Genomic DNA, 27957 nt, shown 5'->3' on the forward strand with positions numbered 1-27957 from the left:
CCTCGGCAAACTCTACTTACTCTACACAACACCACTATCCACACCCACCCTAACAGACTCTGCACCAACTTGACACGTTTCTTTCTTTGTTGGGTTTGCGAAGCGACGATTCCTTTACACAGCCAGGTCCTGCGCGCGAGCAAGTTATACACGCGTGCAACAGCAGGTAGAAAGCAAGAAGCGGCATCATGAACGCGCCGGACAGGTATGTTACTATATTACCAAATTACGTCCAGATAGAACAAGTCTCTATTGTCACGCGCACCACAAGCTGGTGAGACCAAGGGGATTACGCATACGCTCATCAGCGCGCACGGCTGGTGCCTGCCCGCATGGTATACATACCTTTGCGAGTGTGAAGTCACCAAGCCAGACTTATGCGCAAACCACAAGAGCGACACGGCTATCCCATCATGCCGTTCTCTATTAAAGACCGGTCAGCTTGTGGAGCACAATGCCAACTCTGGACTGCGCGACAATAAGAAAGACAACCGCCGTGTATCGCACAAAGCTGACATGGGCCCCGCAAACAGGTTCGAGCTCTTCTTGCTAGACGAGGGCCAGCAGAAGGTTGAGGAGAAGGCCGAGACGCGTAAGTGTAAATCCCAGAAGACTTTGTCGCCTCGCCTCAGACCTGCTAACCCTACGATACAAATAGGCGTCCCGAACACGGCCGTCTTCACCTTCAACAAGGAGGACCACACGCTCGGCAACCTGCTCTCGGCTCGCCTCCAAAAGAATCCAGCCATATTGTTCGCCGCCTACAAAGTACCCCACCCACTGTTTGCTACGTTTGAACTCCGCGTGCAAACGGATGGCTCGATTACACCCAAGGAGGCGGTTATCAGGACCTGCACCGAGGTCATTACCGAGCTGTCCAAACTCAACGACAGCTTCCAGACCGAGTGGCTTGGAAAGCGCATTGTCAGCGAGGGCGAGGCCGAACGATTGCAGAGGGAGCAAAACAACTTTTAAACTTGTTGGCGCTGTGCGCACTGACATGACATGTGAGGGTCATGCACATGGTAACGGAGTTTATGGTTAGGGCATACAGGGGGCGTTTATCAAAAGGTGGCTAACTTGATCCACATCTTCTGGGCGTCACGGTTACACCTGGGTGACATGAAATACTTGACATGCTAGTTTACAGAGACCAATGTAGTCGCCAGGCTCGCCTATTACGTTCTTACCCACACTGTCAAGTATTTTATGCCACCCAGTTGGTTTAGGTTGAGTAGATCATGGGCATCGCTAATGACGACATCTTCTGTGATGGATGCATGTGTTGCTTGCTTGTACGTAGTTACGATACCCCCAAATTCAGCCATCAAGCAACGGGATCAATCATCATGGGTAATAACGTGCAAGAGCAAAGCATCGACTAGGCAGGAGCAAGACATGGAAAGGTGACTTTGAATGAATTGTCTGCCGGAAACTAATCACTGTCATCGTACTTGTTACCCACGCCAACATCCCCCAGCAGTATATCATCGGGCGCTGGCCCCTTATGATTCCTCACCCACTCAGTTTCGACTCTGAAGAAGATCCAGATCCACCTTCTAAGCACCTCAAGCACCTCCATGGTGAAAATGCCGCCCTCCAAATCGTTGAAATGGTCCAAATGCACGCTGAGCTTCAAGCTCCATGTGCATCGCAACAGCGCATCCACGACGACGGCGGCATAGTAGAACTCTTTTGCATGAAACCAGCGATGTCGTCTCAATCCCCATGGATATTCTGGGTTGTTACGTGTGCGCGCGCTAGCAAATAGTGTCAGGTCCCAATCACGGGCTACATCCCAATAGAAACTGTAGCCTGAATTCACAACGACGGCAACGAGCCACATGCGAAAGAGAGTTGCTTCCGAGACGCTCAAGCGCGAGGGATCGGGTGAGCGTTGCAGAGCGCTGAGGATGATGACGGGGAAAGCGGTCGAGTACTTGAGAGCGTTGGCGAGGTGGACACGGCCCGATGCAGTGGTAGGATTATTGCTCCTCTGCACGCGGAAATACTCTATTATGCACTGGCGCAGACGGATCATGTAAGGAACGGCAATGATAAAGGGGACCCAGAATACACCGCCACAGTTTCTGTTTGGCGGGCCGGTCGAGCTGTGTGACGAGGAGAAGAACATGCACAGCGAGACAAACAGGTCGCCCAGAACTTTTGCGTAGCTAGTAAGTGCATCGGCGAGGAGTATATCGCCGAATTTGCCGTCTTGCGCTTCAGCTATGCCACCGATGGATATGCGCTTCAGCGTGGCTAGAGTACGGGACCGTCCATTGCGGCTGACAAATGGCAGTGGAACAATGAATCCGACCACTAGAACCAGGAGGTATAGGTTTGGGAGGATTTCCCAGCCTGCAATATCCTTGGGGCTTCCATGTGTGAGGGCCCAGAACAGGAGCAACGACAGTGCGAGAGGGATGGAGAGCAAGGTTGCGATGCGGTAGCAGGAGAAGTGGTGTGGTATGTGACGTGGGGAGGTACGACCGGGATAGCGGATGAGACTAGGGACGTCTATCTTTATGAGGCTGAGATAGTGTAGGTTAAGGCCCCATGCCCAGATGCCTGTGAGGTACGGTTAGAAATCAGGCAAGAAACAAGTATGGGAAGCAATATACCCAGGACGACAATAAGGGCGACGCGGTATGGCAGTGGGAGCACGCGACTGAAGCGATCAATGTCTGGCTCCACGACAGGATCACCGTCCATTGCTTGAATGAGAGTAAAGTGCCGTTGCTATTGCGGCGTCGCAGCTTTCCCTTTGCCGCAGAATCATGAAGTTTTCGGATTTGTCGTCCCTGTTGCTAGCAATCCGTCTCTTTCCTAGCAATCCGCACCTTCCCAGCAATTCCTCTCCTTCCTAAGTTGGTCGTTGTCGTTGTCGTTGTCGTCGCGTGCTTGGCGCAAGGGGTAATGGCAAATGTCGCGATAGCGTGTCCATTTCGCCCAAACACACTAGGAATTTTCCAAGCCACACCACCACCACAGAGCTGCAGGGCATTACGTCAGCGGCCAGCCTTTTGACACCAGCCTCACTCCAGCCTCATCCAAGTACAGATGGATGACAGACACGAGCTAGGCATTTCCGGGCGGAGCACAAGCAGATCTTCCGTCTGTGCGCCAGCTCGGGAGCTTTGCCTAAAGAACGCAGCCATGACGCGATCATCGCGACGACAAAGTGACGCCTGCTGAGTCTTGTCCGTTGCACGCCATTGGCCAGTGGATAGTTCCGTGTCCAAAAGACCAAAGCCCATAATCGCAATTGTGATATTTGCTTTTGTCCACATTCCTGTCCTTGACTTAGTTGTCTCTCGCGTCACAAACACACAACCAACTTCCCTCCACTTCTCTCCAAAATCCACATCCTCGACATCCTCATCCCAACGCCGACGCCACACAACAAGCGAATACACGTCAAGAAGCACCAAACACACACCAGACATGTCGCCTCTCTCGGTGCCCAAGATCTTCATGGCTGGCGGCGCCGCCGGCTTCGGCTACTACCTCTACATGCGCCAATACTGGTTCCCGAACCCGTACAAGACACAAGGCGTACAGAACATTGAAGATCGCTTCTCTGCTGGCGGTGGCCACCCTACGCATCAACCTGCTGCTGCTAGCGAGCGTGGTACGGGTACTTTCGATCCCCAGACTAACTACCTGGAAGTTTAGACAGCGGAATTGGCTAATGTGGAATCTAGGTTCGTCCACGAACAACGAAGGAAGGCACCTAGGTCCGAACAAGGGCCCAGACTCAGAGTACTTCAAAGCCAACATCAGCAGTCAACAGAGCGAGGTGAGCTGATTTACGTGTCAAAACAAAGGTTTGATCGTGTATTAACTTGCCGGTGCAGCCCGTTTGGCCGGATAAGTTCTACGAGCAACAATATAATAACCCAAAGGGCAAATGAGCGCCACCATTCTCATCGACAAGATACACAAAAGCATGGCATTGCATGGGCTCCGAGATATGGGCATTTGATGTGTGACATCCTTGGCGTTTGGCACATGTGTGATGCACATTGGTTTTCTGTATATTTCCACATCTTTACACAAGGTCAGCTGTACTTGGATATTCGAAATTTTGCCAAAATACAATCTTTTTATTTGTTGAACGCCTGTATCTACAACATATACGTCTACATTTTGGCATCCGTCTTCCTCCTCGCCGCAGTGTTCCTGCTAGCATCCATCACAAATCCCACATGATGACTCAAGGCGACCAGATCCCCGTAGGCATCATACACCCAAACTTCCAGGTCCATTCTGCCATTCTGCACCTTCTTAATCTCGACTCGAATCTGTAGCCATTTGACACCCTGTGGCGGCAGCGCCTTCTTAACATCTAGATTGAGCAAGAGTGTCGGATACCAGAACGGGCCTTGGTTCTTGTCTCTGAAGTTTTCCACCATCTGCGGAAACATATCTGAAACAAAACCAATAGACGAGTCTGTGAAATTGCTACCGTCGGAGAAACAGATCCATTCGTCTGCTGTAGACCGTGCAACCTGGCCGTTGCGAGGAAAGTGAAATTTGACCTTTGAAGTCGCCTTTCTAAACTTTGCAAAAGGCATCTTCGGATACAATGCCCATGTGGGATCCTCATTCTTTTCTAGTTTCGCCAAATCGACAGAGGGTATCGGCGGCGAGGGCTTGTATTGCGTGTCAAATGTGAAGCCAGTCTCGACATCCATGTTGGAGTTTGTGACGTAGGCGATGATTTCTTGACGCCCATCTTGCTCCATGCTGACGTGCACAATCGAAGTTTGGCGCCCGAGCTTCACATCCTCAACCTTGAAGGTTGCGGGCCCGACCTGTGTTCGTCGTAAAAACTCGACATGCAGGGCTATTGTATGTGGTTGATCTTGCTTTGCCAACGATGTCATGAAGTGTGTTTTGACCACCTCGAGTATGCTAAAAAGAAGGCATAAGGTCAGCGGTGTTTGGGTGCATCGTCAGTTCTGTACTTACCATCCGGTTACATAGCCGCCGTTCGGAACTGATAGTGTTAGTAAGAGTATCAATGATGCTATTGTATGACTACCATGTATCACCGGATATAACATACCGCTACCGATTGTCCAATCATCGTGTAATGTGCACGAGTATGTGTTGGGAGACAGCTTTTCCACTGCCGTCGCTTCTTCCCAGCCCGGCATTTTGGTTCTCGTTAAAAAAAAACTCCTTTTGGAGATGCGCAGGATATATTGCCCAAGTCCTTGAAGCTACGGGGTGGTTGAACAGCTCAGCTGGGTATCTTCCAGACGCGGTACACAATCGTTGACCTCGGAAGCTCGCCAGGCGGCCACGGCGCTAACTCTACAAAGGAAACAGCCTCGGTCACTCGGACGCCCTCCCCCCATCATTCTGTGGAGTAAATCACGGAATTGCATGGCAATCGCCACCAGGGCGTCTGGACCCACAGACGCGTATCCCGAGGTCAGTTACAAGCTAGCTTGTCTGTCTTATCATTTGTGGTCTTCCTCTTCTTTCACTCTGCATCCCCAGTGACACACTTTAGGTGAGCTGCTTTTATCCATCATCATCATCATCAGTTGCCAAGATGCCTACCGACAGCCGGTATCCTAGCTTACCAATCCCAGATGTGGACCTTGTGAGTGCTAATCGGGAATAAGCTCGCGTGTTGTTAGCTTTGCTGACCTTTGGTGTGAATACTAGTGGGCATTCCTCTTCGAGCGGAAGTCGGAGCAAAGGGAATTTCCCGACAACAAAGGTGATCTTGCATTTATACATGCAATCTGCATTGCATTGCGAGCTAATTATAATATGCAGTCATCTACTTTGACCCTTACACTAAGCGTTCCTACACCTACGCTCAGGTCCGAGATGCTGCAATCAGTTTCGGCAAGGGACTAAAATCGCAATGGGAATGGCAAAAGGGCGATATTCTTGCCTTGTACACGCCCAATTGTATCGACACCCCAGCCATAACGTGGGGATGCCATTGGGCAGGTGGTGTATTGTCGCCTGCTAATCCAAACTACACAGTCGATGAGCTTGCGTTTCAGCTCAAAGATTCTGGCGCAAAAGCTCTGGTCACACAGTTGCCGTTCATCAAGAATGCCCAGGAGGCAGCCAAGATGGCTGGGATCTCGCTTGATCGGGTGATCATCATGGGAGACCAGAAAGACCCATCATACAAAGTGAAGCACTTTACAAGCATTGTCAACACTGCTGGAACGTCGAGATATCGCAGGACAAAGGCAACCAACCCAGCAGAAGACCTAGCTTTTTTGGTATACAGCTCGGGTACCACCGGACATCCAAAGGGTGTCATGCTTACCCACCGTAACATTGTATCGAATGTGTTGATGCTCAAGGTTGCTGAGGGTGGTAACCTGAAATCAACTGGAGGACCGACAGGCGAGGGAGATAAGCTCATCGCTTTCCTGCCATTCTTTCATATATACGGTATGCTACAGAGGGTTGAGTGGCGTTTGGAAAATATATGCTAACAATCACTAGGCCTTACGTGCCTTATTCACCAAAGCTTATACTCAGGTTTGCAGCTTGTCGTGATGCCAAAGTTTGATCTCGACCACTTTTGCAGATTCATTCAGGAACTTAAGATCACATTCGCCTATGTCGTACCACCGATTGTTCTTCTACTAAGCAAGCATCCTCTGGTCTCAAAGTATGATCTAAGCACTGTTCGAATGATGAACTCTGGCGCTGCTCCCCTTACTCGCGAGCTTGTGGATGCAGTCTATGGCCGACTGAAGATCCCCGTCAAGCAAGGATACGGTCTATCCGAGACAAGTCCGACCACGCACACTCAGCCCTGGGAAGACTGGGACAAGACCATAGGTTCCGTTGGCACGCTTCTGCCCTACCAGACAGCAAAGTATATGTCCCCAGAAGAGATGGAGATGGAGATTGGTGAAGTAGGCGAGCTTTGGATCAAAGGCCCGAATGTCTTCAAGGGATACCTCAATAACCCAGATGGCACTGCACATGCAAAGACAGCGGATGGCTACTTCAAAACTGGGGATGTAGGATACCAAGACAAAGATGGAAACTTCTTCATTACAGACCGTGTCAAGGAACTCATCAAGTATAAGGGTTTCCAGGTACCTCCGGCAGAGCTCGAGGGTATTTTGATCTCCCACCCAAAGATCAAGTAAGTCGCATGATAATAAATCTATGAAGCGATTTCTAATTGCTATTTTCGCAGCGATGTGGCGGTGATTGGCGTGTACAGCGCCGACGAAGCATCAGAGCTTCCTAGGGCATATGTTGTACCCGCAGATGGCCTTGGCAAGACGGATCAGGATGCCAAGGAAATCATAGACTGGCTAAGTACCAAGGTCGCTCACCACAAGAGACTACGAGGTGGAGTAAGGTGGGTAGATGAGATTCCGAAATCTATCAGTGGGAAAATTCTTAGGCGGCTGCTCAAGGTAAAGGCGCAGGAGGAGGAAGCTGGCAACGCGAAAGAGAAGTCAAAACTATGAGCTGCCTTTACCTGTGCCATATGTTATATCAGACCCACCATCTCTCCATCAATCAGGTGATTTGTTCGTTTTTGAGCAATCATAGCTTCTTCACATTGCCTCCCTATTTTCAATATCTCTTGACCCACCAACCATTGTCTTGATCAAACGAGCATAGGAAAACCCCATTTCCACGTCAACATGGGAGATGAGATGCCTAAATCCCGCAGTCTTGTACAGAAGCGCAAAGCCGAAGTCATTGATCTCGAGATCATAGGGGAGAAAAGGGTCCACAAGCCTTTCAAACCCGTAGTCAGAAATCAGACGCAAAAGGAAGAAGACTCGCTACTCCAAGTTTGTGTTACTGTCCACCCCAAGCTCAACGGCTTTCCAGTTGCACTATGCGAGCGCCTCCAGCAAGCTTGCCAAGCATCCTTTTACAGTCACATGTTCGCCCTCCAGACCGGTACCATGCCAAAACATCATCAGACTTACTGCATAATTACCAGCACACGCATACGATCAAAGTCGATTGAATTCCAAACTACCATGGCCATCACAAACATAGTCGATTTAAGCACGGCAAACGCGACACTACTGCGATACTTCCTCGACAACACAAACGTAGACTTGTCAAAGAGAACATTTGTGGAGTCAGAGACAGTAGAGGGAGTTGCGAACCCAGAGTTCCTTGAGTTATACAGCGTAAGGAGGGGAGACTTGGGATGGGGGTTTGACACGGATGGGTGTCTGTCCATCTATGGAGCCAAGGCTTTTGACAACAAACTAACAGAGAAGGTGTGGTATGCCAAGAGCAGTGTAGTTAAGATTGAGGATGAGGGTTGAAGTTGTCCAAGGCTGTTCGGTGGAGGGAGGTTGAAGAAATTGGGTGCAAAAGGTGTGGTTATGATTCTTGTGGATTTTCTTTTCCTTTGGCATGATCACATGGGGTAGATCAAACGGGAAGCAAGGCTGCGGTCAATCACGATGGATAATTTGGTCCAGGAAGGGCATTGTACGATACATGAAAATACAAACTACCTAAAAGTTTTGGAGGAAGATTGAGTCCAGTCGGGGTTGCTGGTCTGTGCTGCTGACAGCTAGCGGCTTGGCATCACCGCACAGCCGAGCCAAAATTACCCTCGCGAAAACCGCTGCATTGAACCCATCGACAATCGACAACATCACGACCGTCACGATGCCGAAGGAAGTCAAGCAGAAGTCTGGCCTCATCATCGGCCTTAACGCCGGCCACAGTATGTCTTTGCCGCTCCCATGCTTGCGTTCGACATGAATCGCTACGACTGCGAAAAGATGCATTAGAAGCTAATCTGGCGAACAGAGGTCACCCCAAGGACCCCCGCTCCCAGGATCTCGAGGAGGAAGGGTTTCCTGTCGAAGCGCACCGCCTTTGTCCGTGAGATCACCAAGGAGGTTGCTGGGTATGTTTGCCTCTGTAGCTGCTCATGACGCAAGCTGCGCAAGGGCTCGTCGACGAGGTACTAACGACGTGTACAGTCTTGCCCCATACGAGAAGCGCATCATCGAATTGCTCCGAAACTCCAAGGACAAGCGTGCTCGTCGTCTAGCGAAGAAGAGGGTATGTCTCCCACCAGCGTACACGACGGAATTGAGACGACCTTGGCCGATCCATACTTATACGAACATGTGCTAACACTCGACAGCTCGGTACCTTTGGCCGCTCAAAGAGAAAGGTCGACGAGATGACCAAGGTTATCGCCGAGTCGAGGCGCGCGGGTCACTAAACGGTTTCATGCAACACGGTGGATGAAGCAATATGGCGAACGAACGAGCGACTTACTTTCCGATTTTGTCCTAGGTGTTCGGTCTCTTTTCATAACGGGCGGCTCGACACAATCTCGGAACGTCACGTCATACCACAAAGAGCATGGCACGATTATCGGAGTATGGCAATGGACAATGATGGTTCCTAAACGTACCTAAGCAGTGTCACTCAAAATGATGAAATGTGACGATTGGTTCACGCCGAAGCATGTGCAGGTGCAGGTGCAAGTGCATGATGGGTTGCGTGCGTGAGGTGTGCATGTTGGTGACTGTTTAGCATGGATGTCAAATTCCTACTCTTGGCCTTTACCAATGGCAGAGTAAGGGCCGAGAAATGCTTATATTGAAACGCGTCTTGCTCGGCGACGAGACTGCTCAGGCTTCACACATTGATTGTACTTGTGTGAGGCCTCGAGCAGAGACGTGGACATTGTTCGTACTGGAGCGTTGTACAGTGTTGCTTCACGTTTGCAGCAGTGGCACGACAGGTAGAAGCAAGGCGGGTATATGAATATGTAGCATTACATGGTGAAAGTGTTGTCTAGTCTTTGATTGCTCTTTTGGTGAAAATGTGCATGCGCAACCAATCGCCACCGACACATTGGCAGAGATGTGCCTAGTCGTCGTGGCCAATCTTCTCCAGCTTGCCAATTTCGCGCTTCTCTCCCGTCTCGCCGATGAAGCGGATGCGGTCGATGCGCGTCTTCTCGCTGTCACCCTCGGCATCCGCAATGAACAGGACTAGTGAGTAGACGTTCTGAAACTTGACGAAGCGCAGCTCGAGCTTGGCCGTCTGAGTCTGTTGGTCCCAGTCCTCAGGCTTCAGCTCGATGGTCTGTGTGGCGGGAATATCTTCGGCCTCTTCGAATCCCAGATTGTGCTGGCGGTTGATCCAGATGTGGATAGTCTTGGGTCGTACAGGCGCTTCGTCATCGTCTGCGTCGGCCGACACGCACGACGTGATATGGATGGTGTGCACCTTGAGATTTGCCATGAAGGGCACATACAGCATGAGCTGGTTGTCCACATCGCTCTCGACCCAGTCCTTTGTTCCGTCCGCCGTGGTCTTGCCCTTGGTCAGCGAGCTGGGCTGTGACGTCTCGAACAGCGTCTTTACGGCGCCAAAATCGCTGTCTGCATTGAGCAGGTCAAGACCGCGGGCATCTACCGCGTCGGTGACATCAGTGTAGCCGCGTGGTAAGCTGGCACCTATCCATGCGCCGCTTCCACTTGCATCGCCGCTGCCGCCCGCGCTAGGGAAGCCGCTGCTGCCTTTACCGTCGTTTTCTGCCTCTGCTGCAAGCGTCTTGACCGCCTCGGACAGTTGTTGGGGATTGGAGCCGGCGTATTTGCGTATTTGCTGGTTGTTCTTGTAGATGATAAACGTGGGCGTGCTGTATACATGGTTGGCTAATGCGTCCAAACAGACATATCACGGCACATACTTTGTGACGTTGTAGCTCTGTGCAATCTGTGCTTGCTGCACTGTGCTGACTTTGGTGAAGGTGACTTTGCCGGGTCTTGCGAGCTGACTGGCTAACTGGTCATATACGGGCGCAATCGCTTTGCTCGACGTGTTTTCCTCGTTGTAGACTGAAGGCGGCAAACATCAGCAAGAGCGGCCGGGTCTTTTTGCACAGTTGGTTGGGGTTTCCGTACAATTGACCACGACTATGCGCGACGATGACAGCAGTGAGCTCAGCTGAGCAGGCGACTTGATTTCCACTGTTCCAGACATGTTTGGTGACCGTAGATGGCTTTTTGTTGTTGTTGTTGTTGTTGTTGTTGTTGTTGTAGTAGAATGAGGCGCGACTTGGGGACTTGCAGCATTAGTTAGCCATTTGGCATTTGGCGGGGGCGGGGTCGTGTTCGCTCGCTCGCTCTTCCGTCACCGACATGACCGTGTGCATGTACCGGTACACCTGGGTGACATAAAATACTGGACAGTGTGGGCAAGCACCCAATAGACGTGTCTGGCGACTACAGTGGCTTTTTTACACTAGTATGTCTAGTATATTTTATGATACCCGGGTGGGTATGTTGTGATGTGCAGCCTGTCCAGGCACCAACAACGAAGCTTCCAGAAACAACAAGTCTATACTGCTTAGCTGTTTTCTGTTACTGATCCGCACGCGTTTCCCATCACCCTTGAACACTGTAACTAGACGCTCGGGTTACAGGGCATTGAAGGTGGTAAGCACCCCTCCTAGCCTTCACCTGTGCCAGCCTTGCATGAGTAGTGTTCCTAATCGCCCATTCATGGCAGGCACCAACAACCTTTTCTTTAGCCCTGCCGAAGCAAAGCTCCTTCACATCGCCACTCTCGTCCTCCGCGTTCAACGCAGCGACGTAACTCGCAGAGCGCACCATTGGAACTGCTGGTACTCACGTGCCATCTTGCTAGCAAACGTCCCGGCTGTCCTCCTCCTCGCCCACGGCCTCTATAGACTGTTCCGCGCATCATAATGTCGCACGTCGTCGTCTTCAACTCGTACGCGCGGACCTTCAAGATCCCGACCACGCCTACTAAGTACTTGACCGAGGTACGGGACGAGGCGTGCCAGAAGTTTGGTCTAAACAAGGACCAGTTCACGCTCAAGTACAACAACAAACCAATCTCGCTCTCTCAACAAATACGGCTCGCGAACCTGCCACAGGGCGCCCGATTAGAACTCGTCCAAGCCTCGCGATCACCCACCGTCATCTCCGTCGCCCTACAGCTTCCAGCGAGCGAGAAGAATGTACGCCTGACCCAAAAGTTTGCGAGCAACACATCGTTGTGGGAGATTCTACGCCACTTTGAAAGCGGGGACAAGGCCAATTACAACTTCACACAGCGCGGAGTGCCTGAGATGAGTGGCACGTCCGGTGCTGGTAGATTGCACTACGAACAACCCGTCATTACCGTCATGCCAGGCCACAAGGAGCAGGCGAGCTTTGTTGAGCTACAGCAGACGCTTAGTCAACTGGGGTTTGATAGCGGATCGGCTCTGTTGAAGCTGTCCTATAGGAACAGTGGAACACCGTTGGAAGAGGCCATGGCGCAAATCACGCAGTATTTCAAGTCTAGCGAACCTGCTTCTGCTGGTGCCAAAGGCGTACATGCTTCAACCTCGGATCAGCTCGCTTCATTACCAGATCCTGCCCAGGCTGCACCAGACGCCACACAAACTATAGCAGGCGAAACTGTGCGCAACGAAGAGCCGGATCCAGAACCGATGCAACTTGACCACAAACCAGTTGCCCAACCGACGCAAGAAATAGACGTCTCGACTGAGCATTATGCGTCTGAAAGCATCGAGAATACATCTCCCGCAGCTGCATTGGCCGCAGCAACTTCGGCCACTTCGTCGGCGCCAGAAACAGCAGCTCAAGCTTCGTCAGTAACCGTGGACAAGGCATCGCAACCTTCAGAGAACAGTCGCAACGTCCAGATCTTCTCTGCGCCAAAGTCCTCTACTCCACAAGCAGCCCGCAATGCGTTCAATGAAAACGACTACCTCCCTACCATTGAGCACGCAAAAGCACACCAGAATGCGTTGCTGAACAAGACACGCAACACCCGTCTACTCTCCGATAAGGAGCTCGAGGAGCAAGAAAAGGAGCGCCAGGCAAAGATTGATGCGGCAGCTGCGAAAGGCGGTTCTCTTCGAATACGCATGCCTGATGGTACCCTTATCCAGATGTCCTTTAACAGGTCTGACACCGCAGCCGGTCTATACGACTTCGTACGTAGCTTTCTAGAAAAGAAGAATGAGCCCTTTCAGCTCAAAAACACTGGCCCAACGGGTCGTCTCGTCCTTATCCCACAAGACGACAAGCGGTTGGTCCACGACCTGCGCTTCTTCAATAATGAGCTTATTACATTCCAATGGGCTGATCATGCGAGTACTGAGGCGCGGGCGTCACGAAACACGCTAGCAAAAGAGTGGCAGGCCAAGGCGCAAGAGCTAAAGGTCGAGGAGCCGGTTCGCGACGAGAAGACGTCGGCAGCGGCAGGACAGGGACAGGGACAGAATGTTGCTGAGGGTAAGCGGAAGGCAAATATGAGTAATGAGGAGAAGGAAAGCAAGCTTAAAAGTCTGTTGGGCAAAGGCTTGTTCAAGAAGAAGTAGCCTCTTTTGTTTTGGTTACAGTCAGGATCGTTTTGCGTTTTATGGTTTCCGCGGCATTTCCAGGGAGTTTATGATCCGACTAGGTAGGCTGTGAAGCGTAGATCCATCTGCTGTGTAGATCAATGGGAACAGGATATGGCCACCTGGGTGACATAAAATACTTGACAGTGTGGGTAGGCGCCTGATAGGCGTGTCTGGCGACTACAGTGGCCTTTTTACACTAGTATGAGCACTACGGTAGTTTATGCCAAATACATCTTTACTCACTTGCTAGCCTGCACCTGGGTGTCACAAGATACTTGAATGTGTGGGTAGACACCTAATAGGCGTAGTCTGACGACTACAGTGGGTGTTTACACTATGTAGTATGTCAAGTATTCCATGATACCCAGGTGATACTTTACACGATGCTGCGTTATCAAGCCCTTGCCCAATCAGGTGCGGGACTTGAGCGAGTTGATGCGAGGCTTCGACGCCATCTATTTGCCTTCTGCCTTTGGCTATCGCAGCTCTTTTCTCTCTGTCACCATCACCTTCACCTTCACTTTCACTTTGCGATAAGAGAGGATATTGCACTGTAAAGGGTCAGTGGCACCAGCATACGAGCAAACAACGGCTTCGCCTTCACTTTCACTTTCACAGTAATTAACTAAGCCCGTGCAAATATAACATAACCTGCCCGCTCCTGCCTTCAGCTCCGTTTGCGCCAACGCTAGACTCTTCCCCACCAACCTTTGCAGGCAACCCACCTACGTTTCCGCAACATCGACCGACCTAGCGATGGACAGCACGCAGAAAGCCCCGCCTGTTCTTCCCGAATCCCAGCAGCCCTTCCAAGACGTCATGGACGATGTTGTCTTTGTGCGAACGGTAGAGAAGCCGAAGCCGAAGCGAGACAAAGTTTTGGGCCCAAAAACAGCGACGCCGACAAAGCAAGCGACACCTACTGATCTCCCGCCATATGAAAAATACTTGGGTCAGATCATTGACTTGGGTAACGACAACGAAGACATGTCAGATACCATCCCTACACCTGCACCCACAGAAGACTCGACAAACACGCTCCCACCGCGCAAGGATGACGAAGAGTCCTCTAGTACTCACCGTCCTGTGCTTCCCAAAGTGCCCCTCCCAGAAGACGGGCCAGGATACCTACCCGCAATGCGCCGTGTGCTCGAACAGGCTCTTGGAAAGGAAACGCTGGACCGCCTCGAGCAGTATAGTATTCAAGATGTAGAAGCTAAAGACAAATATATACGCAAGTTGGAGACGGAGATCGACATGCGCTACAAGAATTTCTTCACGACCGAGCAACTTCAAAAGGAAAAGATGGATATGTTAAAGGCACGCGCAAAAGGAGGAGATGAGGTCACTAGGACAGAGAGGGAATTGCTACGATTGGAAATCGAGGGGCTCAAGGGTGAGCTAGAGAACAAGGAGAGTAGCACACGTGTTCTTCGTGATGAGATTGATACTTTGAAAGCCGGGTACTTGGAAAGGGAGAAGGAGCTGAAGGCGATGGAGCTGAAGCTGTACATGGAGCTGGAGAAGACGAAGACGACGAAGTTGGAGCTAGAGAAGGTGTTGGAGGAGAAGAATGTGACGAAATCGGAGCTGGAGGAGAACAAGGCGAGAGATTTAGAGTTGGAGAAGGCTCTAGGGCAGGAAAAGAAGAAGGCGAGGGAGCTGGAGCTGGAGCTGGAGCTGGGACTGGGACTGGGACTGGAACTGGAGAAGAAGAAGAAGAAGAAGAAGAAGAAGGCGATGGATGCGGATACTAAACCCCGAGATAAGCGGTATGAGAAGCTGCAGAAGAAGCTAGGAAAGCGCAAGCTGGTCAATATTGTGTTGAGGGAGGAGATTGCGGCACAGAAGAACAAGGTCGGCGAGCTGGAGAAGGCCTTGGAAGACGTGTCCGTCAAAGACAAACGTATCCAGTCGCTCCGTTCGACGGTTAATCGGCTTGAAAAAGTTCTCTACGAACGCAACCGGACGACTAAACCCCGCAAGGGTGAGACGAAGACACAGGCTAGCAAGTAAGCATGTATGTATTCAGCATGAATTACCATAGTGCTCATGTCCGGAGGTCGAATCAAAGCTTGTTAATATGGCCTCTTCTCCTCACTTTGACATGCTAACGATGACCTTGCGGTCCACCCGGGTGTCATAAAATACTGGACATACCAGTGTAAAAAAGACACTGTAGTCACCATACACGCCTATTGGGTGCATGTAAAAAAGCCACTGTGGTCACCAAACACGACTATCAGGTGCTTACCCACAATGCGTATTTGGCGACTACAGACACTAGTATGTCAAGTATTGTATGACGCCCAGGTGCTCGGGTCACGGACGTTGCCGTAGCATAGTTAGTTACGTCATTTGGACGCTGAAACTCTGGAACGTCCAACGCGCTATGCAGAGCAACAAAACCCCAACCATGCCCTTGTAGACTGTTCTGAAGACCAACACCATCTACTGCCATCGCTCAGCCCCATTACTAGTCATGTCGCTGAATCCCGAGCCGTCCATGCCTGAGGAGCGTGCGCAGCAGGACCTGCCGCCCAAGTCGTACGCCGACGCCGCCGAAAAAGGCCTTCAGCCCGACCCGGATCCACTTTCACATGTCAACGATTCGGACGACACGATGGAGCACAGTGCAAGAAAAGTCAAGGGGCAGATTGGCGAGGTAAAGATCAATGGCCTTGAGCTAGGCTCGAATGAGGACGACATCTCGCACGAAGGCATTGGTCAGGACGGGTCGCCCAAGAGCCCAACAGCAAAAGGCCATCGTCGCGTGTCATCGCGCAGCTCTCGTGCATCTTCCAGCCATAAACACGGCGAAAAGATGGAGAATGGCGTCTATGAGAAGCATCCAACTGAAAAGGGCAGTGGCCATGCACTGACGAGTGTGAAGCCGCAGCAGGAGCAAGAAATGGCAGAGGCCGATCGAAGAACCGACCTCAAGCGCAGAAACTCCGAGTTGACAACAGGACGGCAGGCTGGCGCAGGATGGGCTCAGAGCAAGTGAGTACTAAGACAAATGCCGCCCTCTGTGCAATAGATGCTAACGAGGCCAGAATACGTTTTGCTCCCATGAACGTGCCCCTCCAGCGCCGCCTCCAGACCCTCGCCGTCCTCATGCACACGCTGAGTATCGTTGGAAGTCTTGCCATCTTCTTCTTTCTCTGCAGCATTCCCTTGCTCTGGCCCATTCTCCTTCCTTACACCATCTACGTCCTCTTCTCCAACGCCGGCACCTCGGGCGAGCTCTCTTTCCGTAGCGATCGCATGCGACGACTACCCGTCTGGTCGCTCTTCGCATCATACTTCCCCGCCCGTCTCCACCGCTCACAGGAGCTGGAACCAACGAGAAAGTACATATTTGGCTACCATCCGCACGGCATCATATCCCATGGTGCCTTTGCTGCCTTTGCGACGGAAGCCTTGGGGTTTGCCCAACTCTTCCCAGGCATCACAAACGCTTTGCTTACCCTTGACTCAAACTTCCGCTACCCCATCTACCGCGAATATGCTCTCCGTCTAGGCATGGCCTCTGTGTCTCGCGAGTCTTGTGAGAACATACTTTCCAAAGGTGGCCCTAACAACGAAGGCATGGGACGCGCCATTACCATTGTTGTAGGCGGCGCTGCCGAGTCTCTGGACGCACGTCCTGGCTCCATCAAACTGGTCCTCCGTCGCCGCAAAGGCTTTGTCAAGATGGCTATCCGCACAGGTGCCGATCTCGTCCCCGTTCTTTCGTTTGGCGAAAACGACATCTACGATCAGCTTGACACCGAGTCACATCCTTATATTCACAAGTTCCAAATGCTTGTCAAGAAGTTTATGGGCTTCACCATCCCTATATTCCACGCCCGTGGCATCTTCAACTACGACGTCGGCATGATGCCTTATCGCCGGCCTATCAATATCGTGGTCGGCCGCCCAATCAGGATAGTACAGGACAAGCACCCGGACAACGAATACATCAACGAGGTACACCAGCAGTATGTGGATGAGCTCATGCGTATATGGAACGAGCACAAGGACAGATTTGCCAAACACAGGACTGGTGAGCTGGAGATTGTCGAGTAGACTACGAAAGACTGTATGACTGAGAGGCCTAATTTCATTGTATTATGATTGTATCCTGTTATTGCTTTTCAGTTTGCTGATGGAATCGGTATTGGCATAATGTGGGGGAAAGGAGAGATGTAAGACTGGTGGCATAGCAAAGTCCAACGATTAGCAAGTAGAGTCGATCACGCAAACAATCAGAAAAACTGCGCAAACATGATTGACCACGTTGATTGTGTGCATGCCGATGAAAGGGGTACCTATAACCTCGGTGTGGTCGCAATGTCTCATTAGACGGTATTTGTAGTGATTCACTACACTACAATATAGGGTCCAGGATAGCACCCTACTTATCATCATCATCGAGATCTGCCCAGCGACCAGATAAGGGCTTAGTAGTACGCGGATCTTCACCCACCGTTACAGAACCTTTCCCAGTTCCAACACCAGAAGCCTCGGCCGAGGTTGAGGCTACTGTGTTGGAACCCTCAGACATACCTCTAGCCGTACCTTCATCTTCACTCGCAACACCACTATTTGCGCCGCTAACCCGTTCTCTCTCCTCTGCTTGCTCCTCAGCAGCCTCCCAATCTTCAGCAACCTCAACAAGCTCTTCCTTTTGCTTCTTTTTCTTCATGCTACTCAGACTAAGGACGGCGAAACCACCTTTGTTTCCAAACGACGTACCCTTTCGAACCTGGCGCAGGGGAACGCCTTTGGAGGCTGCAACTTGGCTCCAGCCAGACCCGGGTCCGGCATCTGATTCTTTACGGAGGATGTTGAGCGAAGAATCGAGGCGTGCAAGTTGGATATTGCCAATGGATTGGGCGGTGAAGGCTTGGGACAGTGGGACCTGGATGGATTCGAGCATGGTTTGCATGTCACGCTCTGGGATGCTGAGACGTGCTGCTAGGGGTGGCTTTAGGGCTACGGCGTCGCCGGGGAGAAAAGTGATTTCCAATTCGCATCGAAACGCAGTCGTTGCTAGCACGCTTTTGACGATTGGGTTGAGCTCCTCAATGGTAAGTGCAAACCGTGGATTGGGCATGAGAAATGAATTGTAGGGATCCGCATTCACGTTGTTAGGCTTGGGACGCAATGTAGAGGCCGACGAAGAGGCTACCGGGGCAGGAGCAGGAGCAAGGCGCTGTTGTACTTGACGAGTTCTGGCACACTCTGCGAGTGTCCGCATCGGCGCCATGACAAACTTTGGTGTCTTGAAGATGGCCACGTGTCGATGCGGCTCGGGATCCATGCTCTCCGAGTCCATGCCGAAATCTTCAGCGAGTGAATGAATAAAAGCACGTTGGTTGCGAGGCATAGGCTTAAAGCGAAGCCGCTTCTCGTCTGAGTCAGCAGCAAATAAGCGAAGTCGCTTCTCCTGCGTAGCTGCCCATGTAGAATTCTGCTGATACATGTTCAGTGTAGCGTCCGAGTACGGGATGTGGTCGTTCTGATGCTCCGGATCTACGTTGAGAGCGAGTGCTAGGACACGGTTGCGCTCTAGGCGAGCACACTCTTCGTCGCACTTGAGTACCTTTTTCAGATTTCCATTTCCATTGCGCGAAGCATTGCATTTGGCCTCCTGCTTGATTCGTTGGCATTCACAGGTGACAAAGATCTTGTGCGAACATGGCTTTTCCTCTTTGCATGGCCGAGGGAAGTGACAGGGATCCAAGCATGCATGGCCACATATACTGAGCTCTTTTCCGCATGCCTGCGTGCATGGTTCTTCGCACTCCCCAGGCCGGTGACATTGTTTTTGGCACTTGTGGGTCCCGCACTTGAGAGTACGCCCACAGACTTGACCACATCGAACTTCATTTAGCCAGCATGGCTGGTTCTTGAGGACACTCTTGCCGCATAGACACGGCTTGGTTGTCAAGAAGGCACACTTGGGACATGGCTGGTCGTCTCCGTGACAACTGTGGTCTAATTGAGGATGACCGCAATCCTTGGGTCGCTCACATTTGAACCGGCATGGTGGTGGCTTGGTACCACAGGGAAGCGGAGGCTGCAGAACAGTTCTTCCGCAGTGACAACTAAGCTCGTCAAATATGGCGTCGCGACATGTGCCACAGGGGCCTTTATGACATAGTTCCTGGCAGCGATGCTCGGGATTACCGCATTTCAGTTGGCGACCACAGCTACGGGTACAAATATGCTCGGCTTCAAAGTTCTCACGAGACTGGCGGGCGATGGAGTCTAGCGGTCTGGGTTTGCGACGGTTGGATGCCCGCTCGGCAGCCTTCTTCTCTCCGGCGCAGCAGCGTTCGCCACACTCGTGTCGCCCGCAATTGAGTGAGACACGGCAAATGCGCATACACTGGGGAGCTTCCTCGGTACCCTGATGGCAGATAGTCTTGGACGATGTACGACCGCACCTGCATGAGATGTCGACTTGCCTCAGGCAAGGTGGGCAATCGCCCTGATGGCAGAGCTGATTGCACTGGTGACAACACGCAAGTATTTGTCCACAAGGCTTGTCACAGTTCGGGATCGGGTCTTGGCAAGAAACTCGGGGGACGATGGACATGTCAGCCAGAGCAGTCTTGCCACAGGGGCAGCGCGTGACTACATCTGGAGAGCGCGGACAGTGTGGAGCTTCCCTATCTTGTGCGTGACAGTCCAATTCGCAGGTATGCTTGCCGCAGTCGAATAAACGACCGCATTCGTTAGGGCACTGGAACGAGCCAATCCAATTCTCGACCGCGGCGCTGCCATCGGCCGCTACATGGGATTGACTGCTCCGCTTTTCTTCTGCTCGATCGTGGCATAGAATGTCCTTTTGGATCTGGCCACAGTAACAACGTGCAGGCACGCGAACCTCACACGGCCCGCAAGGGCCATTGTGACATGGTCGCTCACATGCATGTTCTCCACAAGACATCAATGCTCCGCACACTTGCCCGCAACTCCACCCATTTTGATAGTCGGTGTCGACACAACGTCGAGTCACTGATCTCTGGCGGCAAAAGCAGTACTGTGTAGGCCCCATCAAACCACAGGGCGGGCAAGGACCGGCATGGCAGGTGGAGCCACAAGGGTGCGGGCAGGGCTTGGGAAGCAGCCGCGGGCGAGAACAAGTCTGGCCACAAGAGAAGGGTGGTAAGCCAGGCGTTGATCGTGGTTCCAGCTCTTTCTCACACCAGCAGTGGAAATTCTTGGGTAAAACTTGTTTGGGTAGATTGCATCCCGGACAACGCCATTGTCTAGGAGGGGGCAATTCTCCGTCCTGAGCCTGCTGTCGTGCCGCTGCTGAGCCCTCGTTTGTGGACCACTTTTTGATGCACCCCAGATGGAAGACAGTCCAGCATGTTCTGCACGACCAAACACCCCTCGAGCGTCTTGTAACTTCTTCGGTGCAGATGGCGCACTCGTAGTGGCCATTGTCGATATCCTCGTGTGTTCTGGTGGCGATGTCGGGCGCGGTCGATTTGGGGGCCTGGGGTTGCTTCTGGCGTGGCGGGCGTGATTTGCGAGGGGCGATGGGTTGGCCAGGCTGAAAGGAGGGTGCGTCTGCATGCAAACCTTGGGGCACTTCAGAGATTTGTGACGCAGCGTCGTCGCCTTCAGTCGTTAGCTGTCCGCCAAACTGACGGCCACCAGCTGCCATGCGCTGTGGGAACCGGTCCGGGCCAGGCCTTGGTCTTCCACCTCGTCCTCCCCCGCGTCCCCCCCTCCCGCTTTGATGCGCAGCTTGCTGTACAGATGTAGGCACTAGCTCCAAAGTGGCGGCATTGTGAACCTGTCCCCGGCCCCTTCCTCTGCCACCTCGTGTGCCGGCCCCTCTATGAGCTTGGTTCCCTGTCTGTGGTTGTAGTTGCGGTTGTTGTCCTGCTTGCGTCTGCCCTTGCTGTTCTTGCTGCTCCGATTGGGGGTTTGTATTCCGACTGCGCGGGTTTCGCCGCCTTCGCGATGTTCTCGAAGCATGTGCCGCTGGCCCTGGTGCTGCCTCCACTGTTGCCGTCGACATTGCGTGTGGTTGCAAGGCGGTGCTGTTGAGAGGAAGAAGAGGAAGAAGAGGAAGAAGAAGAAGAAGAAGAAGAAGAAGAAGAAGGACAGTATCTACAGGCTCGAGTATTTGTATGGCCTGGTCAAGTGGGAAAGAAAGAGTGTGATGAGTCAAGGGGCACTCATATTGCGTGTCAAAGTGCAGTGGCGCAGTCGGCGACTGTGGGCGACTGTGAAGGAGGTAGTGTGGAATTTACATAGTTCAATGGGGAAGCGCGTCATACCCTACGTTAACTTAGTTAGGGCCCGGCCTCATTACCTGGTAAACCCCGGTCGCGGCTTAGTTCCGGTTTTAGCCATGCACGAGCGCGTCGACGGGGTTTGAGCTTCACATACCCATCGCCCCCAAACCACTCATACAAGATAACGATGATGATGACGATGAAGAAGAAGACTCTCGTCAGCGCCCTCGCTCTGGCCGCGCTACCCTCGGCGCTCGCCTTCCGCAACACATCGCCCTTCTTCCTCTTCTCCACGGCCGAGTAGGCATCACAGCAGCCATTGCATGCCGACAAGTCCAAAGCTAACAGCTACAGCCTGCTAATCCCAAACAACGACGCCGCCCTCGCCGAGTCATCAGAAGTCACGGCCGACGTGCTCAAGGCTCTTCAGCACTGTCCCACCAGCTCGTACCTGGTGGTTGAGCAAAAGGGCGTCTCCTCTGCCGACTACGAGCATGGCCGCGCCGCGCCACAGCTCAGTCGGTATATGGCTGGCAAACATGCCGAAATCAAGTCAATCGTAGCCATAGCAGATACAGTCGGTCAGGTTGATGGAGCCGCCATCGCCGACTATCTCATTGCAAACTGCGCCAAGGCCCACAGCAACGACGACACTTGGTTCAGCAGACAAGTGCATGCCGCACCCCCTACGTCCAAGGCGCTTCGCATCGAGCAGCTTCAGTCACATGGTGAGCGCAGAGAGTAGAGGATATGTAAAATTCCCGCTAACCCTGGCAGATGCCATGCTCGACGACTTCGTCATCAACCGTGCAAAGTCTCACGACTACACTGTCATCTACCTCACCACCCCCCAGACCGAGTCGCAAGCCCACGAATCAACCAAGCAGTACACATACGACATGGACAACTCGTTCCCAGACGCCATGCAAATGGAGCTGAAGCGCGACCTTTCTTCCCACCCCATGCGCGCAAACTCGACCGAGGGAGGCCTTTTCGAGAAGTACCAGTACTTCACCCCGGGAATCTTCATGGCCTTTGCTGCAATCATTCCGCTTTTCCTCATCCTGCTGGTCGGTATCCGAGCCCTCACCAGCCTTGAAGTATCCTATTTTGCCTTTAGCAAGGAGATGGGCCCAAATGCACAGAAGAAGCAATAAAGGCGATTCAACACGAGTGGTTGATTGATTCAAGAGAATACAACCGAGCTCAGTATCCAACATGGCACGCTATCCGTCTTCAAATGCAAAGCCGCTGCCAGGCACGTACATATGTCGTTATGGTGGGAATTGGTGTGTCAAAGTGTGGAATGTGGCGTTATAGTATTCAAGGACGGCTACAAGGGTAACTTTTAGGTATTCAATGCAACATCATGATCTTGTGTAAAGACTAGAAGAGTCTTTTATTATCCGTGAAATTCAATGGTATAGTATCCATTAACAGCTTCAATCCCCCAGGGCCGGCCCATGATGTTGTATGCTAATCACTTTTTGTAGCTTCTCTGGTCCATCCATCGCTTCTCAGAACCTGGCATGTACAGGGGGGAAGAAAAACATCATAAGCTGGAAGGCACCCGGAACCGCGCTTAACAAGCCTCGGACCAACTTGAATCCTTGCTGTGGGCCGGAGTCCATATAGGCATCGTAGACTCCCACAGCGACGTTTCCCAATATCCAGGCCAAAAGTATAGCAAATCCCATTGCAAAAAGGAACGGAGGTGCTTGGTGGGGGTTGGTCGCCCAAGCCTCCCACGTCTTCCGTAGCCAATACCTTATCACGCTGAAAAGGCCGACGTCGTGTGGGGGCTTCATGTCGGTGCCAGTCGTCTCGCTGTTGTCTCCACCGTCGGCAGTCTCCACCACGGTAGGCGCCATACCATCAAGTAAGGCCTGGAGTTGATCGATAGTGTAGGCCTTCTCGGCCTCGAGCGTCTCCTTCTCGGCCCGCAGTCTTCTGATTGTCTCACAATTCCGATTGTGCATATCAATCAGATTCTTCTTGTCTCGGCGGAGCCGCCTGAGGGCTGCGTCCTTGTCGGCTCCGGTCATGGGCCCGGTATGCGTCTTGATGAGGGGGGGTTAAGAGTGCATGGTTCAAGGGAGTTTGAAGACATGGAGAGAAGAGGCACCAACAGATGGGTCTTTGTAGCCTGATTTGATCAGTTGCGACATGGCATCCACAAACTATGGGGAGAGAACGGAGAAGTTGCAAGGGTGAAGGTGGAGAAGGTGCGGTGGACCATTCTCGCGGTTCCGGGGAAAGAACAAGGGCCGTCCCCTTTTGCTTGCACGAGGGCGACAGGAAACGGAAAGTGGCGGATTGTATTTTGGTATTGTTCGCAAGATATGCTTTGTCTGTAGCGTCACTAGGGATTCCGAAAGGAGTAACAGCATGCAAGCGGCAAAGCGTTGGCATGCAAACATGACCACAAACATGGCCACAAACATGGCCATTTGAACGGGACAGGACTGATTAAAAAGGCTTAGACATGCGCAGATGCGTTGCTATTGTTCTGCAAATTTAGATGAAAATGCCGTGGTTGCCGCCAAGCAGCGGGAACTGCCCACTGACTTGACCGACTGCCCCCACCATGGCCTTTGACTTGATTCGCGCCTGGCTCACGGCCATCTTCCTGTCGCCATATCGCCTGTTATCCACGTTTTTCACCGAGGAACCGTATTTTGTTGAAGATAGGCAGGCAGCTGTGGAATCGCCCAAGATGCCAAAATTCTACCATGACGACGAAGCATGGGCGGACATGGAGCCGCTCCCACAAGATGACGGCGGCTTGCATCCGCTCGCTGCCATTTCATATAGCGAAGAGTATAGCGAGGCCATGGGCTATCTGCGCGCCGTCATGGCCAAGAACGAGTTCAGCGAACGAGTGCTTGGGCTCACAGAACACATCATCAGCATGAACCCTGCCCATTACACCGTTTGGTAAGTCGTGCGCATACTGCAGTTGCCGAGTTTCGGAGGAGAGGCATGGCGTCCGAAAGTTGCATGTATGTGCATGTACAGCTTCAACACAAGCACTTACACGCCACAGGCTCTATCGTGCAAAGACCATTTCCGAAATTGGTCGATCTTTAAAGGACGAAATTGCATGGTTGAATCCCACGGCACTGAAACATCTCAAAAACTACCAGATATGGCACCATCGACACACCATCATCGACGAGCTTGGCTCACCAGAGGGAGAGCCCGAGTTCATCAGCTCCATGTTGGAGCTCGACTCCAAGAACTACCATGTGTGGAGCTACCGACAGTGGCTCGTCAAGCGCTTCAACCTATTTGACAAACCAGAGGAACTAGAGTGGACTCACGGCATCATCGAAGAGGACGTACGCAACAACTCCGCCTGGAATCACCGCTACTACCTGGTCGTGGGCGGCCGCGAGGGGAAACCCAGCGCCGAAACAGCCAACCGGGAGATTGAGTACGCTCCTTTTGTCTCCGTAGTCGATGCACTCTGCTAACCCTACCAGGTACACCAAAGCAGCTATCAGGAAAGCCCCTCAGAACCAGAGCCCATGGAACTACGTCTTGGGCATTCTCCACGCTGCTGAACTGCCCAAATCGACGCTCAAGGACTTTGCTGGCGAATTTGCTCATATCCAGAGGCCGGATGACGTGCACTCAAGCCATGCTCTCGATGTCCTTGCAGACATCTACGCCGAAGAAGCCGACGGCAAAGAAGATGCGGAGAAGGCTCTGGAGTTGCTGGCGACAAGGTACGATCCGATCCGAGCAAACTACTGGAACTTCAGGAAAGGATTGCTTCATCAGTCAAAGATTGCTGCATAGACTCATGGTAGTGACACGACGCGCGGATGGCTGAATAGCTGATTCGGCGTTGCAAGAATACTGCTGAGTGAAGTGTTTGCGGATCCGCACTCTACGTTTGGTTTGTGTGCCAAAGTGCACACTTTTAGCCCTGGAAACGTTGTGTCTAGTTCGACGATAGCTTGCCATGAAAAGTTTGGCTTCTCATGCAACCTTGGACGCGTCCCTTTCACTTGCAAGTGTACCGGTAGAGTTTCCCTTTCCGTCGGGGATCCCTTTGTCTATCCCGCCACCCGAATCCCGCCGTACTAGCGTCAACCTTCCAACCCAACCCTTCCTCAAATCCTTCACCGAGCTGTTATCGAGCCCGGGCTTTCTGGACAAGCTACCTGCATTTTGATGAGGCGCGTCATCTGATAGGCAGCTCGCACCAGGTTCAAGGTCCTGTGGAGGCGGTACATGCTGGCAGAAAGCGGTCCGTTGATAACCGCTTGTGGAAATCTAAACCATGATCGGACTTCCTCACCACTGGTCTCATGCTTGTGTCATTCTGCAGTCGCGGTGCGGTCGCAAGCTCCTTATCGAGAATCTATAGGGTAATATACACACTCTATAGGGTAATCGATACCAGGTATTGTGCTTTCGATGCGTTTGAATGATTTTTTCCCCTCTTGCCCTGCATTCTTGGACGCTCAGGTAGCGGGCGCATGCGGAGCGATAAGACTCTCTAGTTGAGATAAAAGTGTCGACTCTCGTAGCATCTACTTGGCACTCGACATATATTTCAGAAGCACAAGCCATCCTTTCTATCTTCTGCCCTCGTCATTCTATATTTGCTCCTTCTGTGATACCCGACTACTCCGTCAACCTTTATCAACTTTCGTCAACTTTTTTTAACTTTCGTCATGGCTGTTAAAGAGTGCTATGCTCACGAGGAGCCGCAGCAGAAACCTTGGGTTCAGACTCCGTTGAGGGAGTCGTATGCGCTTTCAGAAGCAGCTGGATGGTACGGTCACACTTACCCTATCACTGCCGCCTGCATCCCTTCCAATTTCCCACAATACTGCACCATTTCCAGATTAGAGAGTTCTAAATCGTAGAAGCAGAGTCTTTCTCAAGCTGGAGAACCTTCAGCCCTCTGGATCATTCAAGTCACGGTAAGCATACCCTTTTCGATATCAAGGAAAACACTCACACTATCCAGAGGTATCGGTAACTACATCCTCCGCCGCCTTGAAGAACTCCCACAAAACTCTCGTCCACACATATACGCCTCCAGTGGTGGCAATGCCGGCCTCGCAGCTGTCCACTCTGCCCGCGCCCTGAACCTCCCCTGCACCGTCGTAGTACCAACAGCTACAGCGCCCCTGATGGTTGCCAAGCTAAGGGCAGCGGGAGCATACGAAGTTATTCAGTATGGCGCGGCCTGGAAAGATGCCGATACCTATCTGAGGGAACACATCATGCCCACTGTACGTGCTTGGCTCTACTGGATCACGTCCTTGGAAACCATGACACTAATCCACTTACCAGGATCAAACATCGACAATTTACTGCCCACCCTTTGACCACCCAGATATCTGGGAGGGTAACAGCACTTGCATGCACGAAATCGCCGCTCAACTCCCCGGCTCCGAGCCTGATGTACTAATCTGCTCCGTTGGCGGTGGCGGCCTTCTCAATGGCATATGCCAGGCAATGGACTCGCTCTCCATGAGCAAGACAACCATTCTGGCCATGGAGACAGCAGGCGCTGAGAGTTTCAATGCAGCTCTGCAGGCCAAGGAGCTGATCACGTTACCGAAAATCACGTCTCAAGCGACTAGCTTGGGCTGTGCCCGTGTAACAGATGCTACGTTTAAATACGGCCAGCGTGGCAACGTGCGAAGCATAGTGCTTCCCGACGCGGAGGCAGCCATGGGATGCTGGCGTCTCGCGGATGACGAACGCATCATGGTAGAGCTAGCATGTGGCATCAACGTTGCCCTCTGTTACGACGGCCGCCTCGAAAAGGCGCTCGGCCGCCCTGTGCGCCCAGAGGATAAAGTTGTCATCGTACTCTGTGGCGGAAGCAATGTCACAAGTAAAATGCTGTATGACTGGAGGAACGAGTATGCGTACATTGAAGAAGAAACTGAGGAAAGGAGAAAGAGCGATTCGGCGCTTGGCAGCGAGACTCAGAGTGAGACGGGTAGCGTCAAGGACATGGACATTGCCGAGGCGATGGAGAACGTACCAAGTGAGTACAGTAAGCCATTGGCCATTGATGGCATCGAAGTTCGCTGCTTAGAGTGCTCATAAGCGTCGGAAAGTTGAGGGTGAATAGGTCACGAATTTCCTTCTTGTCAAGGCGTATGCGTCAATGTCTTGGTCCTAATTTGTCTCACCAGAGTGCACAAGAGTAGAACTTACACAACACATGATCAGTTATTCCACAGTGTCTTTGACAATCAGGAGCCGATAAATGACAAATGCAGAGTGCTCCTTTGTTCCCTTGTACTTTATGGGTCACCAAAGTTC

At 52.1% G+C, this 27957-nt stretch overlaps 16 protein-coding genes across 16 annotated transcripts; 11 read left to right on the top strand and 5 right to left on the bottom strand.

The window, feature by feature from the left end:
* Positions 1–188: 188 nt before the first annotated feature.
* PtrM4_032100 (RPB11, DNA-directed RNA polymerase, subunit L) lies at positions 189–975 on the top strand (the record flags this gene model as incomplete). Its single annotated transcript, XM_066103996.1, has 3 exons — positions 189–205; positions 534–592; positions 659–975. 3 exons carry the CDS (start codon positions 189–191, stop codon positions 973–975), a joined length of 393 nt encoding a protein of 130 aa, XP_065966198.1.
* A 460-nt stretch (positions 976–1435) lies between these two features.
* PtrM4_032110 (EXS domain-containing protein) lies at positions 1436–2715 on the bottom strand (the record flags this gene model as incomplete). Its single annotated transcript, XM_066103997.1, has 2 exons — positions 1436–2571; positions 2625–2715. The coding sequence occupies 2 exons, from the start codon at positions 2713–2715 to the stop codon at positions 1436–1438; spliced, it is 1227 nt and encodes a 408-aa protein (XP_065966199.1).
* Positions 2716–3447: 732 nt separating this feature from the next.
* Positions 3448–3917, top strand: PtrM4_032120 (uncharacterized protein; the record flags this gene model as incomplete). The annotated part of the gene is made up of 3 exons (XM_066103998.1): positions 3448–3634; positions 3708–3802; positions 3861–3917. 3 exons carry the CDS (start codon positions 3448–3450, stop codon positions 3915–3917), a joined length of 339 nt encoding a protein of 112 aa, XP_065966200.1.
* Positions 3918–4145: 228 nt separating this feature from the next.
* On the bottom strand, positions 4146–5165 carry PtrM4_032130 (putative thioesterase family protein; the record flags this gene model as incomplete). Its single annotated transcript, XM_001939051.2, has 3 exons — positions 4146–4920; positions 4978–5005; positions 5075–5165. 3 exons carry the CDS (start codon positions 5163–5165, stop codon positions 4146–4148), a joined length of 894 nt encoding a protein of 297 aa, XP_001939086.1.
* Positions 5166–6107: 942 nt separating this feature from the next.
* Positions 6108–7481, top strand: PtrM4_032140 (uncharacterized protein; the record flags this gene model as incomplete). Its single annotated transcript, XM_001939052.2, has 3 exons — positions 6108–6438; positions 6493–7147; positions 7202–7481. The coding sequence occupies 3 exons, from the start codon at positions 6108–6110 to the stop codon at positions 7479–7481; spliced, it is 1266 nt and encodes a 421-aa protein (XP_001939087.2).
* Positions 7482–7661: 180 nt separating this feature from the next.
* On the top strand, positions 7662–8306 carry PtrM4_032150 (uncharacterized protein; the record flags this gene model as incomplete). The annotated part of the gene is made up of 1 exon (XM_001939053.1): positions 7662–8306. The coding sequence occupies one exon, from the start codon at positions 7662–7664 to the stop codon at positions 8304–8306; it is 645 nt and encodes a 214-aa protein (XP_001939088.1).
* A 352-nt stretch (positions 8307–8658) lies between these two features.
* On the top strand, positions 8659–9226 carry PtrM4_032160 (60S ribosomal protein eL36; the record flags this gene model as incomplete). Its single annotated transcript, XM_001939054.2, has 4 exons — positions 8659–8716; positions 8803–8902; positions 8979–9060; positions 9146–9226. 4 exons carry the CDS (start codon positions 8659–8661, stop codon positions 9224–9226), a joined length of 321 nt encoding a protein of 106 aa, XP_001939089.1.
* Positions 9227–9882: 656 nt separating this feature from the next.
* On the bottom strand, positions 9883–11004 carry PtrM4_032170 (Thioredoxin domain-containing protein; the record flags this gene model as incomplete). The annotated part of the gene is made up of 3 exons (XM_001939055.1): positions 9883–10660; positions 10712–10859; positions 10926–11004. The coding sequence occupies 3 exons, from the start codon at positions 11002–11004 to the stop codon at positions 9883–9885; spliced, it is 1005 nt and encodes a 334-aa protein (XP_001939090.1).
* A 727-nt stretch (positions 11005–11731) lies between these two features.
* Positions 11732–13381, top strand: PtrM4_032180 (UBX domain protein; the record flags this gene model as incomplete). Its single annotated transcript, XM_001939056.1, has 1 exon — positions 11732–13381. One exon carries the CDS (start codon positions 11732–11734, stop codon positions 13379–13381), a length of 1650 nt encoding a protein of 549 aa, XP_001939091.1.
* Positions 13382–14161: 780 nt separating this feature from the next.
* On the top strand, positions 14162–15421 carry PtrM4_032190 (EzrA multi-domain protein; the record flags this gene model as incomplete). Its single annotated transcript, XM_066103999.1, has 2 exons — positions 14162–14980; positions 15176–15421. The coding sequence occupies 2 exons, from the start codon at positions 14162–14164 to the stop codon at positions 15419–15421; spliced, it is 1065 nt and encodes a 354-aa protein (XP_065966201.1).
* Positions 15422–15887: 466 nt separating this feature from the next.
* On the top strand, positions 15888–17476 carry PtrM4_032200 (diacylglycerol O-acyltransferase 2A; the record flags this gene model as incomplete). The annotated part of the gene is made up of 2 exons (XM_001939058.1): positions 15888–16408; positions 16462–17476. 2 exons carry the CDS (start codon positions 15888–15890, stop codon positions 17474–17476), a joined length of 1536 nt encoding a protein of 511 aa, XP_001939093.1.
* A 328-nt stretch (positions 17477–17804) lies between these two features.
* Positions 17805–21074, bottom strand: PtrM4_032210 (R3H multi-domain protein; the record flags this gene model as incomplete). The annotated part of the gene is made up of 2 exons (XM_066104000.1): positions 17805–19043; positions 20814–21074. The coding sequence occupies 2 exons, from the start codon at positions 21072–21074 to the stop codon at positions 17805–17807; spliced, it is 1500 nt and encodes a 499-aa protein (XP_065966202.1).
* A 1106-nt stretch (positions 21075–22180) lies between these two features.
* Positions 22181–22811, top strand: PtrM4_032220 (uncharacterized protein; the record flags this gene model as incomplete). The annotated part of the gene is made up of 2 exons (XM_001939060.2): positions 22181–22382; positions 22432–22811. The coding sequence occupies 2 exons, from the start codon at positions 22181–22183 to the stop codon at positions 22809–22811; spliced, it is 582 nt and encodes a 193-aa protein (XP_001939095.2).
* Positions 22812–23171: 360 nt separating this feature from the next.
* PtrM4_032230 (uncharacterized protein) lies at positions 23172–23699 on the bottom strand (the record flags this gene model as incomplete). The annotated part of the gene is made up of 1 exon (XM_001939061.1): positions 23172–23699. The coding sequence occupies one exon, from the start codon at positions 23697–23699 to the stop codon at positions 23172–23174; it is 528 nt and encodes a 175-aa protein (XP_001939096.1).
* A 542-nt stretch (positions 23700–24241) lies between these two features.
* Positions 24242–25458, top strand: PtrM4_032240 (BET4, Protein prenyltransferase, alpha subunit; the record flags this gene model as incomplete). Its single annotated transcript, XM_001939062.1, has 3 exons — positions 24242–24591; positions 24701–25090; positions 25140–25458. The coding sequence occupies 3 exons, from the start codon at positions 24242–24244 to the stop codon at positions 25456–25458; spliced, it is 1059 nt and encodes a 352-aa protein (XP_001939097.1).
* An 884-nt stretch (positions 25459–26342) lies between these two features.
* On the top strand, positions 26343–27738 carry PtrM4_032250 (IlvA, Threonine dehydratase; the record flags this gene model as incomplete). Its single annotated transcript, XM_066104001.1, has 4 exons — positions 26343–26443; positions 26541–26594; positions 26642–26909; positions 26971–27738. The coding sequence occupies 4 exons, from the start codon at positions 26343–26345 to the stop codon at positions 27736–27738; spliced, it is 1191 nt and encodes a 396-aa protein (XP_065966203.1).
* Positions 27739–27957: the final 219 nt, after the last annotated feature.

This window comes from Pyrenophora tritici-repentis, chromosome 1 (genome assembly GCF_003171515.1).
Source record: "Pyrenophora tritici-repentis strain M4 chromosome 1, whole genome shotgun sequence".
Lineage (NCBI taxonomy): Eukaryota > Fungi > Ascomycota > Dothideomycetes > Pleosporales > Pleosporaceae > Pyrenophora > Pyrenophora tritici-repentis.